This window comes from Microtus ochrogaster, chromosome 18 (genome assembly GCF_000317375.1).
Source record: "Microtus ochrogaster isolate Prairie Vole_2 chromosome 18, MicOch1.0, whole genome shotgun sequence".
In the NCBI taxonomy this organism is placed as follows: Eukaryota; Metazoa; Chordata; class Mammalia; order Rodentia; family Cricetidae; genus Microtus; species Microtus ochrogaster.
Window position 1 is genome coordinate 15,728,792 of NC_022020.1, and position 20,401 is coordinate 15,749,192.

General features: G+C 38.3%; 1 protein-coding gene across 2 annotated transcripts in view; it reads right to left on the minus strand.

The window, feature by feature from the left end:
* Positions 1-20,401, minus strand: part of Rttn (rotatin) — a 135,438-nt gene that overhangs the window by 83,133 nt on the left and 31,904 nt on the right. For both annotated transcript variants that reach the window (XM_005355846.3, XM_026783587.1), the window contains exons 12-21: positions 18,354-18,566; positions 16,866-16,978; positions 15,460-15,586; positions 13,607-13,732; positions 13,038-13,154; positions 11,405-11,541; positions 6,024-6,195; positions 3,203-3,302; positions 2,931-3,019; positions 609-726 (exon numbers count right to left, since the gene is read on the minus strand). In XM_005355846.3, the coding sequence (XP_005355903.1) occupies positions 609-726; positions 2,931-3,019; positions 3,203-3,302; positions 6,024-6,195; positions 11,405-11,541; positions 13,038-13,154; positions 13,607-13,732; positions 15,460-15,586; positions 16,866-16,978; positions 18,354-18,566 (1,312 nt within the window). The remainder of the gene's footprint in view (positions 1-608; positions 727-2,930; positions 3,020-3,202; positions 3,303-6,023; positions 6,196-11,404; positions 11,542-13,037; positions 13,155-13,606; positions 13,733-15,459; positions 15,587-16,865; positions 16,979-18,353; positions 18,567-20,401) is intronic.

The window sequence follows — 20,401 nt, forward strand, 5'->3', positions numbered from 1 at the left end:
GAAGAAGAAGAAGAAGAAGAAGAAGAAGAAGAAGAAGAAGAAGAAGAAGAAGAAGAAGAAGAAGAAGAAGAAGAAACAAGACAAAATCCATATTTTTCTATTCAAATATCATTAAAATCAAATCAAACTAACCTGGATTTCTTTTTTTTAAACATTTCTAAAACTTCCACACATAACAGATCCTCGGAATAAGTCACTCAGTGTAATTGTCTGGGTCTGTAGTCTCTATCCCAGTCTAACCTCATAAGCTAATAGCAAACAAAGGTACCAGTGACACCAGAAGTAGGCACAGATACTAATGAAAAGAACAAGAAAGCAACTGGCCTTCCCTCTTTAAAGACAATGACTACATATAAGCACTAAATTACATATCAACAACCAGGAGCAGAGAGCCAATAGAGCTCAGCTTTTCTCAGCTACTGTCTACTCAGGCAACAATAGTACAAGAGATATTTCCACAAAAGCACTGAGTGCTTTTCACGGTGACATTTCAGTAAAGAGTCAGCAAAGAACTTTGTTCTCGTACTACAATGGAAAGAAGACGTTACCACAGTCTAACAAGAGCACTTAAAGCTGAGAGCTCTGTCCTTTGGGCACTGTTTACTCACCTCTGAATAACAGGGTCAAGAGAGAAGACTGCTGTGACAAGGAAACACGGATGGTGGGGTCGGCATATAAAACCTTCCTCAGCAGTGTGAGGCACGGCTGAATCAAGCATTCTATGACCTGTCAACGGGAAATGAGATAAAACATACCACCCCGTCTTATTATAAGTTTTATGGCTTGATCATTAAATTACATGAAACTAAAATGAAAAGACATTAGACATTCTGTTTTAAAATCACTTTAAATATTGGGCTGGAGAGAGGGCTCAGCGGTTAAAGAGCACTGGTTTTTGCGGAAGACCAAGGTTCAATTCCCAGCATAGATATAGTGGCTCACAATGGTCTGTAACTCCACTTCTAAGGATTCCAATATCCTCTTCTGGCCTCTATAGGGACCAGGCATCCATATGATGCGCAGACATATGTGGATAAGAAAGCCCTTATATACCTAAAATAGCAATCCTTTAATTTTAAAAAAATTATTTAAAAATAAAAGCAACATTGAATATACTTCTCTTTAGAAAGCTCATAGAATGTTTAAGCTGTTGACCTTTAGAGGCCCCTTTTAGGAATAAAAACAAAATAAAATACAAATAAAAGATGGGTGGGTGTGGTGATATTTTGTCTATGCTATAATAAATAGTGTTAAAGTTTGTCTGTTGGTGCAGGTTGAGGTTTCACAGAGACAGCATTCAGTCTAAGGATTCATAGAGACAGAATCACTCCTTTGGTCTGATCATTGGTAGAGATAAAAACTCTCTAGTGTTTGGCTGCTCTGCTTCTCTGATCTTTCAGCATTACCCATATATCTAGGATTTTATTATTAAGAACAATTAGAATTCATGCTACAAGTGGGTTTCCCTTTTGAGACTTAAAATCAAGTACTCGTCCAAATTCAGCTAAATTCAGTTTAAACTAGTAAAATCAACCTATCAGGCTGGGAACATGGCAGACTGGGAAAGGTACTTGCTTTTTGAGCAGGAGGACCTGGATACGATTCCTAGCACTCATGTAGAATCTGGGTGTTGTGACTCAGAACTTAGTGGCATAGCAAAAACAGTGAGTTAGCTACAGGCTCAGTGAAATACCCTATCTTAAATAGGATGCTGAGGTAAAGGTTGCCCAGAAATTGTGGGAATAGTAAACCAATGGCTGGTCCAGCTTGAGACCCATACCCCAAAAGGGAGCCCACCCCTGACAATGCCAGAAGAGCCATGAACCAGAGACTTGATGACCTAGAGACCTAGAATAGAACAAAACAGGAATGGCCAAAATAAGTAAGTAAGTCAGTAAATAAATAAATACAGTAAGTAAGTAAGTCAGTCAGTGAAATGATTCCTACTGATGTTCTGCTATACTTGTAGACAAGAACCTAGCATAAGTGTTATCAGAGAAGCTTCATTCAACAACTGAATGAAACAGATGTAAAGCCCCACAAGCAAACATTAGGAAGATCTTGTAAATCAATGGAAAGGGAAAGGCCGGGCGGTGGTGGTGCACGCCTTTAATCCCAGCACTCGGGAGGCAGAGGCAGAGGCAGGTGGATCTCTGTGAGTTCGAGACCAGCCTGGTCTACAGAGCTAGTTCCAGGACAGGCTCCAAAGCCACAGAAAAACCCTGTCTCGAAGAAAAAAAAAAAAAAAAAAAAACAATGGAAAGGGGAAGGATTGTAGGAAACAGAGGGGTCAAGGACACCACAAGAAAACCCACATAATCAACTAACCTGGGCTCATTAGGGCTCACAGAGACTGAACCAACAGCTGGGGAGCACGCATGGGTCTGACCTAGGCCCTCTGCATATCTATGTTATGGTGGTACAGCTTTGACTTCTTGTTGGATCCTAACAGTGGGAACAGGGGATGTCTGACTCTTTTGCCTTCTTTAGACAAAAGAGTCTTTTGCCTCTTTTTCCTCCTACTGGGTTTCTCCATTTATTTTAATATAAAGAGATGTACCTAGTCTCATTACAACCTTACATTCCATGTTTGGTTGAAATCCCTGCAAGGTCTAACCTTTTCTGAAGGGGAATAGAAAAGGTGTGGATCAGGTAGGGGACTAGGGGAGAGGAGGGAGAAGAAACTGAGATCTAGATGTAATATATCAAAAAAATAAATTTTAAAATCAATAAAAATTAACAAATAATAATATGGAGAGTAATAGAGGAATATAACCCAACTTCAACTTCTGGCCTCCACCTACCCATTCACAGGCAAGTGAACCTTCATGCAAATATGCATACACCACCCCCCTCCACCCCCCCCCACACACGGAGAGACAGAGAGACACATACATATCTTCTCTTTAAGCCAATAAAAAATGTCTTACCTTGCCATCTTGACCAACACATTCATTTAAATACCCAATTATCTTCTCAATTAAGCATAACTTTTTCACCACAGCATGCATTTTAATATCTACAAATAAAACGATATCAAAGTTAAACAAATGTTTTATGGCTTTAAACAATTCTAAATATATATGTACAAGGGCATTCTTTTCTTGAAGGTTAAAATAGGTCAGAGGCTAGGCAAACTAATACTAACAGAGCACCCTCAAATCCTAGGTCAGCCACAAAACCACTGTCAAAAACTCATTACCTTGCATGATCACAGCTAGCTGTTCTGCAGCTGACTTCCTCAGAACAAGATCAACTTCTTCTGAGGTGAAGATTTCATATACCTTCTCAACAGTCTCCAGCTGAAAATCAAAATATTTATTTCATTTGTTTCCAATTCCCTAATAAAAATTTACCACTCATGCCATAAAAATAAAAGCATACAGTCAACTTACTAAAATAAACATATATGTCAATTTGTAACAATGGCATGTTAGGCAATAAGGAAAGAAACAGCCATGACTTTGTTGACTCCCCATGGGAGGCCTTATCCTTTAAGAGGAGTGGATTGGGGATTTGTTGAGAGGGAGAGTGGGAAGAGAGGAGGAACTGTGTAGTTGGTATGTAAAATGAACAAAAAAAATTTTTAAAGGAAAACAAACAAATAAATAAAAATTAAAAAGAGAAACAGCCATGATGTCCAAATAAGTTTTCCTTTTTAATGAACATTATTGCTAACAGTCATAAATAATCCATTAATCCATTAGCACCTTGACTGAATATCCTAGAAAACTTCCAGGTTTCCTAGCATCTCTGTGTGATACCAGACTAACCGAGAAAAGCAACTCACACCTATACTCAAGATTTTCCCTCAATCCTGTAAACTATCAGCTGTAAACCCCATGGTCCTCTTCTTTAACCATCTCTGCCCCTGGAGACAAATACAGCAGTTTTAACAGCCAGAGACTGGTATTTGCTTACTTCACAGCAGTCTGAGAATAGCAAAACCAGCAATATATAAAATAAAATAAAAAAATAGCTAAAGCAATGTTACTTTCTCACACCCTCTGCTAACTGCTCTCTAAGGATGGCTAATTTCAGCTATCAACTTCAAACACCAGAGAAGATTATTTCCTTAATTTCTTTTTTTTTTTTTTTTGGTTTTTCGAGACAGGGTTTCTCTGTGGTTTTGGAGCCTGTCCTGGCACTAGCTCTTGTAGACCAGGCTGGCCTCGAACTCACAGAGATCCGCTATTTCCTTAATTTCTAATTGATGCTTTAGGGCCCAGACCATTTTGAGTGGTATCACCCCTAGGAAGGTAGGCCTGGGTTTCAAAGGAAAAGCAGCTGAACTTCACCCTGGGAGAAAACCTGCAAGCAATGTTTCTCTATGCTTTCTGCTTTAAGTTCCTGACTTGGGAAGGCTTCCCTTGATTATGGGCTAATCTGTAAGACAAAATAAGCACTTCCCTTTCTAAATTGGTTTGGCAATGATTTTCAAAGCAACAAAAAGCAAACTAGAACACATCCCTACAGTAGACTCACAAGACAATCCCAGAAATTCCTCTCCTCCCTTCCTACTAACTCTATAGAAGGCTAACAATGACTAACAGAATTTTGGTACTGACTGATTCTCTAGCTGGATCTTTTAAATATCCTATGAAGATCCTCAAAACCTCTGATCAAGGCCAACAAACAGCACAAAACATTAACTCAAAACAAAACTAAGAATGCATTTGCCCATTAAAAACAAAACACACTACCAGAATCTGGGTATGGTAACCTACAACTATAACCCCAGCATTTGGAATACTGGGCCAATATGATCCCAAGACAATCTTGAGCTACACAGCAAAGCCGCTGTCAAAAACAAAGAAACAAAAAAGCCAGCACTGTACTAACTACTCTGTGTGGCCCTTTATTGCTAATACCTATGCTGAAGACCTCATTCAAGTATAAAAAACTGACAAATACAAACCGAAAAGGGGAAGCTATAAAGCACAGGAATGAAGCAAGGATGAGGACAGATGGCAAAGTTCCCAATCAGTTCAGTGATGTAGGTACAGCCCTGTTACATAGGACAGATGGTAGAATTCTCTATCAGCTAGCTCAGTGGTGTAGGTACAGCCCAGGTTAAATAGATGCTGGTTTAAATAGATTAGTTTGCTTCTTCTCTGCTGCTATAATAAAACAGTAATCATAGCCAACTGGGAAGGAAAGGGTTTGTTTCATCTTACAACTTCCAGGTCACAATCTATCACTGTGGAGAATTCAGGGCAGGAACCAGAGCAGAAACAGCAGAGAAACACTGCCCATAGCTTGTTCTTTGTGGCTTTCTCATCTTGTATTTTCATACAACTCAAGACAAAGTGCTCTGGGGTGGCACCACCCACAGTAGGCTGAGCCTCCCACATCTATCATTAGTCCAGAAACTGCCCACCAATTTACCTACATGCCAGATTATTCTTAATTATGCTTCCCTCTTCCCAAATTATTCTAACTTGTTGATATAAAAAAAAAGCACCACATAAATAGCCTCCACCATTTAAGTTTAGTTCTTACAAGAACCAATTGTCTTCACTCCCCTAAGCAAGTTTGTTTGACCCATCTGCACCAGCACCAGACATACTTGATCATATGCGGATGGGAGGTACATGGGCAGGAACTACATCAGGATATATAACTGCCCCTGATTGGACCTGATGTAAAATACAGTAGTCATGTGGGGTTGCCTTTTTAAGTCTCTGCAAGTCATGAGTTATGGCCATTTTCTGGGAACCCAGATATGGACCTACACAGAGAGACAATCAACCTGGTCAGTATCTAATTAAAGCTTGCTTCAAATTTGGTTTTAAAATGTGGTAATGATCTTACTGTCAACAGGTGGGACCTACACACTTAAATAGTAGCTGCTCTTAAGCAAATGCATCCACAGGTCAGATTAATATAGAACACAAGAAACGAGCCCCACATTACCCATCTCCCTCCTTATGCATACACAGCTTAAAAACAACCAAATAAAATGCACGCTGTATAAATGTGTCAAGTTGCCACACAGTAATAAACTCAAAAGTTATAGTTACCTTAATAACTAGGTCTCTTCTGTCATCCAATTTAAGGTCAATAGGTCTTTTCACAATAAACAGATTGGTAACTTGGGAGAGCACTCTGGCATCTATGAATGGGCGTTTTGTATCAGCCCCTTCTTCACTGCTAAGATGAAATGCTAAAAGCTTTAATGCTAGTGAACGAACCCTAAAAAAAAAAGTATTTAAATCAGAATTTTGTGCTATGTAAATATTTATAAACAGGCTTATAAATACATAAAATTACCAAAATAAAGTATCATTATATATATGTGTGTGTGTGTGTGTGTGTGTGTGTGTGAAATATATATATATATATCCAACAATAATATTTTCTTGTTTCTACAAAAATCTTTCATATAGATCTATCTTCATATAGTCAATTTTGTTTTATAAAATAACATCAGAAACTGGGAATAATTAATAACAACAATTGGGCAGTCCTACAGAGACTAAATAACACAGTCAACTTTAGTTAATCTCCATGTCAGACCTGTAGCCCCAACTGCGCAAGGATGTAACAGAGGATCATTTAAACACAGGAGTTTGAGAGTAGGCTAGGCAACATAGTGATGAAGCCTAGTCTAAAAACAAAATTGTAAGATGTGGCGGATTGAAGGAGAATGGCTCCCAAAGTCTCCTATATTTGAATGCAGGAGGTGCCTCGTAAGGGCAGTATGTAGCATGTCAGTCTTGTATTTCAATGCAGTGTCTGCATTTGGTGGAAATGTTTGGGAAGGACTGGGAGGTATGGCCTTGCTGGGGATGTGTCACTTTAGGGTGGGCTTGGAGGTTTAAAAGCCTACAACATTCCCAGTTAGATGCTCTCTCTTATTCTGTCTCTTTTTCTCTATTCCCCACCCCATGCATCTCTCTCTCTCTCTTTCTCTGATCATATGTAAGCTCTCAGCTACTTCTCCAGTGTCATGCCTGCCTGCCACTATGCTCTTTGCCAAAATGGTTATAAACTCTCTCTGGAACCCTGAGGTCCAAAAGGCTTTCTTCTCTTTTAAAAGTTGCCTTTATCATGGTGTTTTGTCATGATGATAGAAAACTAACTATGAATGAAATTGGTACCAGAAATAAGTATTATTGCAACAGGCCTGACAATACTGAATTTTTGGGTTTTGTTTGGAGAAATGTGGGACTCTAGACCAGGATAGTGGTTGATAGCTGTAAGCAGTCTATTCATTCAAGCAGAAGCCTGGAAGACAGTAGTGCTGAGAGCCATGTGGAAAACAGAGGCTCAACTCAAGAGGTTTCAGAAAAAAACAATATTAGCAACTGGGCTAGAGACTATTCTTATGATATTTTGGCAAAGAAGGTGGCTGCATTTTGTCCTTGTCCTAACAATCTATCTGAGGTTAAACTGAAGTTTTAGACTAATATCATTGGCAGAGGAGATTTCAAAATAGCTTAAAATAGAATCTGTTACTAGGTTACTAATAATCATTCTTAAGCAGGAGTGTAATAGAAAAAAAAGCAAGCAGAACAAAATGAAAGACAAATGTACAGTTTGAGAAGAAAAAGAGCACTAGGAGATTTAATGTTGGAGCCAAGGCTTATGTTGAAGGAGAAAAGGACAGACCTATACTAAACGGAATAAAAGGTATTGCCATCAGGCAATACTCCCCACCTAGTCCTGAATTGGGGAAAGGCCTATGGAATTGTCTGTTTCTAAAGAACAACATATCAAAGCTTACGTAAATATAATTTAAGGAAGGGGACAGGTTCCTTTCCAAGCACACAGTAGAGTCCTGAAGGGTACAATAGGAAAAGGGCTGCAGAAAGCGACTGAAGTCAGGTGGAGAGGCCATTGTGTGAAGCTATGAAAGTGTTGGGGAACCAAAGATGTAGAGATAGAGATGCCAGACCCATGGGATATCTACCTAGGATATATCCAAACAGGAAGCAGATGCAGCACATGAGGGAGTTGCAAGTTACAGCCAAAGAACTGGAAGGGCAGAGCCATCTAAACCCTTTAACATAGGATACACAGCTTCAGGATTTGGAGTTTGCACTGCTGGGTTTAAGTATTAATTTAGTTTAGTATTCCTCAATACGTCCCATTTCCTCCCTTTTAGAATAGTAATGTATATTCTTTGTCATTGTATTTAGAAGTATGTAATTTGCTTGTTGCTTTTACAAGGGTTACAATTAAGAGACTACCTTGAGTCTCAGATGAGACTTTCGACTTTTAAACAGTATTGAAACTAAAAGAATATGGGGATTTTGAAGTTGAATTAAATGAGTTTTACATTTTGAAATGGTTACAAGAATATGGGGTCCAGGAAGCAGAATGCAGTGGTTTGAGTGAGAACGGACCTCCATATGCTTCTCAATGTTAAGTCTGTATTTGGTGGACCTGTTTGGAAAAGATTAGCTGTACCCTTGTTAGAGGAGATGTGTCGATGGGAGTAGGTTTTGAGAACTCAAAAACCCATCCAATTCCCGGTGCCATTCACAATGAGCCCACTCTCTCTCCCTCTCCCACACCCCGTTCTGCCTCATAGTTGTAGATCAGATGTAAGCTCTCATCTACTTCTCCAGGACCATGACTGCGTGTCTGCTGCCAAGCTCCCCACCAAAATGGCCATAGTATCTAACCCTCTGGAAACATAAGCCCCACATCAAGTGCTTTCTTTTATAAGTTGCCTTAGTCTTTGTGTCTTGCCATATTGATAGAAAAGTAACTAAGAGAAAAAACAAGTTAGACATTTGCTTAATGCTGCTGTTTGTTCCTTTCCTCCAAGACAATGATATCTATGCAAATGCAGGAATTTAAAAAAAGTTTCAAAGACTAACAACAAGGTTAGAGATAAGAAAGATAAAACACATTCTTGTGTGTCTTTTTTTCTAGTGTATTAACTTGGCATGTTTTTAGGTTTAGAAATGGCTGCCAGAATCCAATTATTCTAATATTTATCTACTTATAGTTGATACACTCTATAAGAATATAAAGATTAGTCAATAGACAGGGTGGTGCAGGAGAATTGTCTGTATTCTGTCAGTCATGTTATAAATAAACGCTGATTGGCCAGGCAGGAAATATAGGTGGGAAAACCAGACAGGAAGTAGAAATGATGTAATGAGAACAGGAGAATTCTGGGAAGGAAAAAGTTGATTCCTCCCACTCCTGCCCAGACCACCAAAGCAGCAGGATGTGATCCGCCCCACTGAAAAAAGGTACTGAGCCATATGGCTAACACAGATCAGAATAATGGATAATATAAGCTACCAGAGCTAGCGAGAGGCTAGCACTAATGGGCCAATCAACTTATAATTTATAGAGACCTATGTGTGATTTTCTTTGGGGCTAAACAGTTGTGGGATACAGTGTGGGACAAAAACCCCAACAAACAAACAGGCCTGTTCATGTTACAACAGGGTTTCCAACTTCATTAAATTTATAGGTGGTATAGTACAGAATGAAGAAAATGAATATTTAAGTTAAACTGTGTTCTTTGATCTTACTTAAAGAGAATTCAGACTGTTCATGGAGCATGTTGAATATGTCTTTTGCTTACTAGAATTCTTGGGCCCCTGTGATGTTTGGTAATCTTTACTGACAGCTTGCCTAGATTTAGAATCACCACAGAAACATATCTCTGACATGTTCATGAGGGTTACTAAGGTGGGAAGAACCCCCCACCTAACTGTGAATGGTACCATCCCATGAGCTTTGGTTCTGGATTGAATAAAAAGAACATGAGCAGCTGGGCAGTGCTGGGCACACACCTTTAATCCCAGTACTCGGGAGGCAGAGGAGGCAGAGGCAGGTGATCTCTGCGAGTTCAAGGCCAGCCTGGTCTACAAGAGCTAGTTCCAGGACAAGATCCAAAGCTACAGAGAAACCCTGTCTGGAAAACTCTGTCTCCCTCCAACAACAAAACATGAGCTAAGCACCAGCATTCACCTGTCTCTGCTTGCTGACAAGAGACGCAACGTGGTTAGCTACTTCAGCTCTTGCAGATGTGCCTTCCACACTAGAACAGACAGTAACCTTAAGCTAAGAGCCAAAACAAGCCCTTCTTCACTTAAGCTGCTTTTGTTAGGTACTTTTCAGAGCATCGATGAAAATAAAAAAGAAAAGTAACTAATACAATGCACCCAAGAGGACAATAAATACTAGTGCTTCCCAGGAACCATGGCAATCCTCATGGAAGCCAATCTCTGTGGAACATGTTGACATTATTCATAGTTTGTCCTCTATCACACTGCACAGATATCTACAGGGTCTCTTCCTTGTATTCCCTTAGTGATTCAACTTATTTCCACAAACTACTTTATCATCGGGGGAAACAAAATTATATGTTCTCAAAACATTGTTGGACAGATGCCTCAGCGGTTAAGAGCACATGTGTCTATAGCACACAGTTTGATTCCAGTACCCAAGTCAGGCAACTCACAAATGCCTTTAACTCCAGCTCCAGAAGGATCCAGTGCCCTTGGCCTCTATGGGCGCACACGTGCGCGCACACACACACACACACACACACACAAACACACACATACCCATAATTAAAAATAAATTTTCTTTTTCAATTTATTTATTTATTTATTGGTTTTTGAAGACAGGGTTTCTCTGTAGCTTTGACACCTATCCTGAAACTAGATCTTGTAGACCAGGCTGGCCTCGAACCCACCAAGATCTGCCTCCCTCTGCCTCTTAAGTGCTGGAATTAAAAATGTGAGGAAACCACGGCCTGCCTAAAAAAAAAAAAAAAATCTAAAGATTGCTTGGGCAAGAGAAATAGCTCATCAGGTTAAGAGCACTTGCTGTTCTTGCAGAATACTGGGGTTCAATTCCCAGCACCTACAAGGTGGCTCACAGCCATTCTAATTCCATTACCAAAGGGTCTGGGACCTTTTCTGCCCTCTACAAACACTAGGCACAAGTGGTGCACAGAATATATGCAGACAAAACACCCATACATATGAAATAAACAAGGAATAAATAAAATCTTTAAACTAACTAAATAAATAGAACTAAGAAGACTGCTCCTCCTGGCCTTTTGAACACTCTTCATTACTCCTTGACTTTAAACTTTCCCTCTTCTCAATGAGAGGAAATATTCCCACTGTTAACTAGAGAAGGGAACAAAGAAGATTCATAGCTCCGTCTGTTACTTTAGTTAAGATGATCCCCACACCAAAGATGGTGAAGGAAAGAACTGTTTTTAGCTTCCCAAGTAACAGTACAACCTAAATGAGATTATAACATCCCAGGAAGGCAGCCAATCAGCCACATACTGATTTGTTCTTTGGGGAAACACATAAAGCCTCCTTCCTTCTACCATTTCAGATTCATATAACTACTATACTTTCCAGTATGTGTCCATTAATCTTTTTTATTCAAAAGGTTACACTGTACTCACAAAGGCTTTTTCACTAGCAAAAGCCGCAGCACAGACTTCAACCGGGTAGTACAAGGGAGAATGCCTTCCGTCTCAGAACTCACTTTGCTTAGGAGGAGAATGCAGTTGCCTAAAGGATCTTCTGGATCAGCATAGCCCTAAGAATTGTTTGTTAAAGAGAAATCATCATTCAGTTTTATACATATTAAGTTTTCAATTTGGAAATAATAGTAATTATACAGGCATGCCAAGCAATCCATCAATCTCCCTCATGTCAACTGAATAACAGAATCTCTTTTCAAAATAACCTGTGTGAGATAAGGAGCTGAAATAAACTAATTTAAAGCAAAATAATTTTTTAAAGTCCACATTAAAGAAAATACGCTCATATTTCTGTTTTCCAAGACCTAGCAGCAGCACCTCCATATTCAAGACACTCACAGATCTTTACCCTCCCTGAGCTGATTGAACTTTCCTGTGGGAAACTGAACCAGTGAGGTTTGAGGACTAAAACCTGTGTGTCCATTGGAAACAGATAACCATTGTCCATAGGAAACTGTAGCCTATTTCCAGTGAATTACAGCCATTTCTTCTACATGTTTTTCCTAAAATATTTTCCCCTAAAATTCTTTAGGAACTGATGCTTTTTTAGAAATGCCAGCTGTTATTCTGGATCCTGGGAACTGTTCTGATTCAGGACAGGATCAGAGACAATAAAAGTCAATGGGCAGTTAAAGTAAACTGCTTGTATGCAAGCAGTTTATGTCAAATCACCCATATTTTTGTAACTATGTTTTGAATAAGACTGTTGCTCTTGAGAATGTGTGCCTATACTAATCATTTTTTAGTTTTATAAAGACAGGATGTACCTGGCTCAATATTTGGCCAAGATAGCAAAATGATGTCTTGCTTTTGGTTTAAAGATGTTTTGATGTAAAAGTTGTGAAAAAAAAAAAAAACACATATTTGTTTTGCCGGATGCTAACACTGGAGGGTAGGGAAAACAATTTGTTAGTATGGAAAAACACACTTGTTTTTAAAGTATAAATAAAGATGGCTTGACTTATTCAGGGCCGGTCACTTGTGTGAAACTCATATGGTGGCCAGATACTACTTCATTTCTTTAAGCTGATGCTCCAGCGGCAGGACCACAGCAAATAAGTTTGTGGGTTCTCACTCTACCTTTCCATCCAAGGGAGGTAGGGACCTAAACTGCTCTCATTTGTTCAATGCCCAGAAGAGCTGCTTAAGAAAGTTTTGTGCCTAGGAGCTCATTAATCAAAGTATCACTCTAATTAAATACATGCACAAATAGAACGCATGAGGCAAGCTAATTATGCAATGTCTGCTTAACAAGGATTGCTGGCTTTGCCTCAAAGCCTTTATAGAGGGCTGTGAGTTCCATTTTCCACAGTCAATACTTTTGACCTCCCACCCAGATCTGTAAAGTATACACGGGCAAATTAGCTATCCTTGTTTAACCTTCTGCCAGAAACAAGACAGCTGCCCACTTCCTGCTCACCTCTCCCCAGTACCATCAAGGCTCCACTTCATTTTTCTCACAATGTGACAGTTCTGCTGTTTGCATTCTTTTAAATCACTGACAACCAGCCAAAGACAAATGGTATCATAAAAAACGAACTGTACAGAGTACCTGTAGCACCGGAATGACAGGACAGAGAGACTCGATAAACTTATTCCAGGTCAGCGCTGTCATCATCAATCGTCCCTGAAGCAGATACAACAGAATGGCCTTGGCAGCAGCATTCACCTACACAACAGACACAGCCAGGCGATGAGAAGTCCCACTAAGTCCTCTCACAGACCTGTAATGTTTAATAAAACTTGAAAAGGTACAAAACTAACTTCTCTTTCTTCAAATGTCCCTCTCTCCATATGTTGTCTATATTCTGATATTAATGAGTTTTCTCCCTTAAGTTTCTGCTCTTTTACTCTTACAATAAGTCTGAAATAACAACTATTCTGAAGTCCCTTATATGTAAGAGGAAATCATAAGTAAAATGTTGATCTGATTCTAGGAGAACCAGAGCATTCTGTATTTTGATTTATTCATTCCCTTTAACATTCTTTTTATGTAAATAATATCAGAACTTAACTAATATATCAAGTACATATTTCCTTGTAGCTACTCATGAGGCTGTCCAATTTTATTAGAGTATATCTTTGACTTAGTAATCTTTACATATTTTTAAGACCTCATACCTCATTTTTGGGTTCCTGAATACCAAACGCAGAGATTTCATATAGAACTTTTGGATGAAGCAGAAAATGAATTCCACTACAAAGTGAAGACACAGGTTTAGTGACATTATGGACACCTAAACATTCCTGTAAAATAACACAAATTTTTTTTTAATTAGTGACAATGATTTTTCTAAAAGAATTCTCTTTCTTCTGTTTATACTTTAGTTTTCACATCATTAGAAAGGTCTTTTAGCTAATAAGATTTTCTATCTAGCTGTTCAAGTCTATATGGGCTGTGTAATGTTCTGCCAATGAGCAAAGTTTTCATAAATAACCAAACAGCCATAATCCCTAAAAGTCAACAGATATAAAAGACATGACAGTCTAAAACTTTAACCTGATGTGTCTGATTTGTGACTTGATTTACTAAAGCTTGAGAAAGAAAAATAAAATTCAAATTTAAAAAAAAAAAAAGAATAAAAATATTGGGGAAGAAATCTATGAAACATACGGAAGTAGGAAACATCAAAACCTTTCCCAATTACAACAGAAAATGTTTTATATGATGCTATGTGAGAGAGAACTATTAACAGAATGTAAATACAAGAGGTGGAAGCACATGCAACAATGATTCACAAACTTAAACTCAATTCCTTTCATATTGGAAATTACTCGTCTTTATAACTACTAATAATGCACAGGTCAAAATATATACGTGTTGCCGGGCGGTGGTGGCGCACGCCTTTAATCCCAGCACTTGGGAGGCAGAGGCAGGCAGATCTCTGTGAGTTCGAGCAGCCTGGTCTTTAGAGCTAGTTCCAGGACAGGCTCCAAAACCACAGAGAAACCCTGTCTCGAAAAAAACCAAAAAAAAATATGTGTGTGTGTGTGTGTGTGTGTGATCTCACATATTTAGTGCACATACATTATTGTATTTGCTTTTTTATTGATTTTTATTGAGCTCTACATTTTGCTCTGCTCCCCTTCCTGCCTCTCCCCTAACTTAATGCCACAAAAAATACTCTAAACTTTAGAGAGTTAAGGCTTCAGCTCTAAAGTTTAAAAATAGATGTCACTTCCTCAAGACACACACTTCAGCTTCAACTTATTCATGAATGAGCTTCAGCTTATTCTATCATAAATATAATAATTCCTTCTATAAGCCTCCGATGACCATCTCCTAGATGATGCTACCAAGGTTATAGCTTTTAAAAGTCATCTCACAAGGGCATAGTGCCATCTGAGCACCATGGGGTAGACATCCCAGCACTCAGGATTAGAAACCTCAGTTCAGTAAAAAGGAGATTCGACCTAAATACTCACCACTAAGTAAAAGGAAACAAACCCGAACTTATAGCAATAAAGACGAATGACCTAAGTAGATCTCAAATCCTTCAGATAAACTAAATACTTGGCAATAACATGTATAGTATGAAACTATACTTCCGATGCACAAAGCAAACAGTAATACACTTTATTTATAATGACATGCACATACAAGAAACACATATTCTAAAAACATGGGTAGAAAGTACACACCAGCACCCAGAGCAGCTGTGCCGATGGTACGGAAGGGGAGAGAAAGACGTCTGGATAGCTGTGGTGTTAGAAGTAAGAATGGCAATGCCCAGACAGATTTACAGGCATTGTTAGATTTAATAAAGTTGTTCAAAGGGACTAAGAAGCCAAAGGAAATTTAACAGTGCAACCTTCCCAAAGCAGACAATGACCACCATCTACTAATGGAATACAGTTCTTAGGGCTAACACAAAAGCTTGGGAAATTTCATGCTAGAGGCGCAGTGTGAGAATCCATTCTTAGTTCTCATATTAACAAATTAGTTTTAAAAGCAGACAAAAGAAAAGGCCCACCTTCACAATCTCCAGACAGCACTGATAAGTCTCCACCTTCACCTGTGGCCATGGGTGAGACAGCATATGGAGAAACACCTTCTGACTCTCCCCCTGTAGTAATGGACTGGCCTGTGCAGATTTCCAGCTGGCAAAAAAAGAAAAAGAGCCAAAATGTCTGAGGGCAGCAAGTCACTAAGGGAAGGATTACAAAGCATGTGGGAAAGATCCCCTCCTGCTCCAGTTGTTTTGAGTGGAATCTTCCCTTAATTACCGAGATTGGCAAAACATACTCTCTTGAGGAGTAGAGAAAGAAAGAAAAAAAAACATCCTTAAACCACACTTGCAGCCAGGCATAGTGACATGAGCCTTCAAGTCCAACACTCAGGCGACAAAGATAGATCACTAAGTTCCAGGTCACCCTGGTCAACATAGAAAGCTGCAGGCTAGCCAAGGCTACACCATCAGACCTTAACAAAAAGAACAAAATTTTAACAACACAAAAAAAAAACAAACAAAAACAACAATAAAAAAAAAAAAACTTTTGGACTTGAGCCAGTAAAATAGCTTAAGTGGTAGAGGTGCTTGTCATGGCAACCTGATGATCTGAGTTCAGTTACCAGATCCTACAGTGGAAGAGAATCAATCCCCAACGTTGTCCTCCGACCTCAACACATATGTCATGACATGTACACTCATATTATCCACATTAATAAAAACTTAATTAAAACCCAAAGTTAACTGATATTCATCATATTTTATTATAGGAATCTGTTCCAGTGTCCTCAAAGTAAATTAACCAATGCACGATGCTTTCTAAAAATCCGTAAGTTTTATAAAATTACTAAATCTTATAAAATTAGTAATTCAATAAAGCGTATATAAAGAAATCTTTAACTTAGGGGACTGTTTCTGTCTTGACTTTATTTTTTGAGATTGGGTCTCACTATAGAGTGCACGCTGACTTTGAACTCGGAGTGAATCCCCTGCTTCAGTATCCTAAGCACTAGCCTGTAAATGTGAGCAAGCACCTCTAGCTACTTAAACTGATAACTGTTTGAGTAGTTGACAGGGATGGCTACAGTGCATACAAATCCAAAACCTACTCATTTTCATCATGGGCATGACACTGTCAAAGTTAATGCCTGAATAAAGCAGTTAATAGTTAATGCAGCTACACAATTTAACAAGCTAATACAATTAAATAGTGAGATCCATGAAACAATTTGAACTAAAATACGAAACATAGAAAGTCGTTTTCATTTATATAATTCCTAAGTTTACGTAACATTTGCATGCATATTATTCCTAAGTTGGCATATTCATATTAATGCCCACACTCATACATAGACTCATGTGCATACATGCATACACACACACACACACACACAGGCCTATACTGTCACATTTAACAAAAGAAATATTACATCTTTGAACAAATGCAGATGATTTCCTTTATTAGAGGGGAGTGCTGATGGTAGGAAAAGCTACGCAAGGCTTGGTCCGCCAGCTCCATTAATTCTAGGAGATTCTTTTCTTCCTATAATAAAAGAGAAAAGGGATAAGATATATAAAATTCATATACAACAAAAATTCTCATAGTTAACTAAGTACCTTCAGGAAATTAAACAGTTCAGAGACCCTGTTCAGGCTTCTTTAAGTACACTTTCTGAAGAAGCAAGCTACAAATGTCAACTTAGAAGGCAATGAGTAGGGGAAGCACAGTGAAATACCACCTGAGACCACTCGCTATTTGGGTAGCCTCTGTTCGTTTGTGACTCTGTGACTGAAATACTGGTGTACGTTATTACCATCCCTCTCTACCATCCTGACAAGTTCTGGAAACAACAAAGGCATCTTCGAGTGCACAGCCAAAAGTTTGCAGAATGCCAAATGTTCAAGGACAGCCTGGTCTACAAGAGCTAGTTCCAGGACAGGCTCCAAAGCTACAAAAACCCTGTCCAAAACAAAAGAAAACAAAATAAAAAAAAAACTGTAAAGAAAGAAACAAAAAGTTAGAAGCATCAAGAAATGACAGAAAACAGAAAATGAGCCAGGGCAGATAGCTTGGGCCTTCATCCAAGAAACTTAGTAGGCCAAGTGTAAGGCCTGCCAGGACTACAAAATGAACTCAAGGCCAAACAGAAAAGTAAACAAAAAGGGCTAGAGGTATAATTTAGCTTCGGTACCAATGCCCTTACCTAACAAAAATGAGGTCTGGAAGGTGATAAGAGAATATGGCAAAACTAAGGAAAAACTCCATAATGAATAAATAAAAGAAAATTATAACAAAGAGGTTCAGAGATACTCCAAAAGGAGTAAGAATTGTAGGCAGGACCTATTTTGGAATTTTCAGATGCTACAAATATCTCTACTAGAAGCAATGTCATCTCTAGGATCTCACTAGTCTTTCAATATAATATGTTATGCTCAATAATATTTTAAATGGGATAAATGGCAATAATTACTTCTTCGATACTATACCTCAAGACACCCACTATCTTACAAATAATAATTAAAGACTACAATTAACAGAAAAAAATATCAGCTTCTTCATGAAACCATGAAGACATAAAAATTAAAACAAAATTTTATCTACAAGTCTATAAGTATGCATTAACAATAGCTATCATAATTTGGATTAAATAGATCATCACTCCCTTCCCACAATAAGATAGTTATGGCTTTCTGAAACTGCTAATTCAATGACTACAAACTATTCAGTACACTACAGTCACTGTGTTGCTTTTGTGCAAATTATATCCTTATTTTAATCACACTACAGACCCATTCAATAAAAATCATCACACTCCTAGAAATTTATTTGTTGTACGTCTATCAGTTGGAGCAGCGTAGGTTAGATTTTCTCAATACTTCACCATAAAGAGGTAGGAGATACTTGCAAAATATTTTACCTCTTTCCCCACATCAGATAGGAAATTGCAGGTACATTCAATTGAATAAACAGCCTCTGCAGTTCGTTTATAAATACTGTAGTTTTCAGAATCCAGCTGTTCCAAATACGACACAACAGCGTCGTGAATCTCTGGGTATTCCAAAGAAACAGGCATATCCAAAGACACAAGGAATAATGCTGCTGACATGGGCTCTGGCAAAAACTCACTCGCCTTGATTTAAAAAAGAAAAAACAGAAAGTTAAATATTTTATAAAGTGCTTTTTTAGAAACACATTGTATAACACAAAGTTAGTTCAGTCTATCTTCCTCATTCTCTACCAAAAATTTATGTTCTTTCAAGAGAAAATTGTATTTACCAACATATCAACATATCATCTACTTCTATGTTTTTTTCAATGCAATTTCTCTCTGCTCAAAATGTCTGAAGTCCAAATATGGACTCTTTGTCCCAGGCCAGGAGATTCCTCCTCCTGGAACAACACCCAGAATTACACTTCCTCTAGTGGCTGCCCCTTGTTGACCCCTCAGCTATGAATCAAAGCAAGAAGGCCAAGATGCTCCTGGGAACAAAAACATTTTCTCTGACATAAGTAAGCATGCAATGCAGGGCTCACTATACACGTGAAACAGCACAACACTACTTCAAACGAATCCTGATTTATTTGAGCAAAAGTTGATTTGTGCTCTTTTGAGAGAAAATTCAACATAATATTTCAAATGTTGCCAGAAATCTTACAGAAGACAAGCCTATTATACTTCTTTATATTAAGATATATTTTATAACCAAAAAAAATCAATGCATTTAAAACTAGAACTGATTTTTAATGATTCTAGTTTTATGGTAAGATTCTTAGTATTAGCTAAAGAACTGAAGTGTAGTTAAGTAAAAGTTAAAGAAAAATCATTCAACAGGCTCAGTAGTATGGTTGAAATATTGTCTTTATTACTGGGTTTAACCATGATTTATTTTATGGATGTCCTACTTTAACAATAATCATCATCTTCCTCAAAGTCAAATATTAAGAGCTGGATCAATTTGTTGTGGGATATTTGATCGTACTGTGAAAAACTGAGACTGTGAATAAAATTGCAGTCTCAGTCTGAATGAATCAGGGACAAAGTTAAAGACTAGCTGACCAGAATTAGCCATAGAGATTTTGGAGGACCCAGGATATGATACAACAGAGAGGCACAGTAAAGAGTACAGAGGAACTTGGGATGATTCACAGGCCTTTTTCATCTGAGAAGCATGGAGAGAGAGAGGGACAGCTGGTGGTGCCTCTGCTGATTTCTTCATCAGGTTTTTACCCCAATATAACAATTTAGATAAATGTTTCACCAATTAAGCAACAATGCCCTGAAGATTTGACAAACAGAAAATGAAGATCAAAAGATGGAACCAAATTTTAAGTTAAAACTATTGAAAACCTTAGATGAGTCAGAAAGCACCTATTAGAAAGTCTTTGTGAGCAACTCTACTATTGAAAAAGAGAGGAAAACCACATACTGCTCACCTACAACTCACTCAACATATATTAACTGAGCTCGCCTCTGTTCCTCTGTATGGTAGGCATTGTACCAGATCCTGAGAACACAGCAAAAGCAAAACAAAATCTCTACCCTTTTGAAGCTGACATCCCTCTGAAGAAGGCAGAGAGTAAACAATGAATTCATATGATGTCAGATGTAGCTAGGAATACTAATAAAAATGTTTAAACCAGGATGGGAAAGATAGAGAAAAGTGATATGGAACAGATAAGGAAAGTGCTAACTCTTTGAAGCAGAATAACCTATCTGTAAGGTGACATCAGAGTGCCCTAGTGTGCTTTCTACTGTGATAAACATCATGACCAAATCCAATTTAGAGAGGAAAGGGTTTATTTGGCTTACCAGTTACAAGCCATCCCCAAAGAAGACCCAGGCAGGAACTCAAGTCAAGAACATGAAGGCAGGAATTGAAGCAGAACCCACAGAGAAATACAGTTTACTGGTTTGCTTAGTTTTCTATGACCCCAGAATCACTTGCCCAAAGATGGCATGGTCTA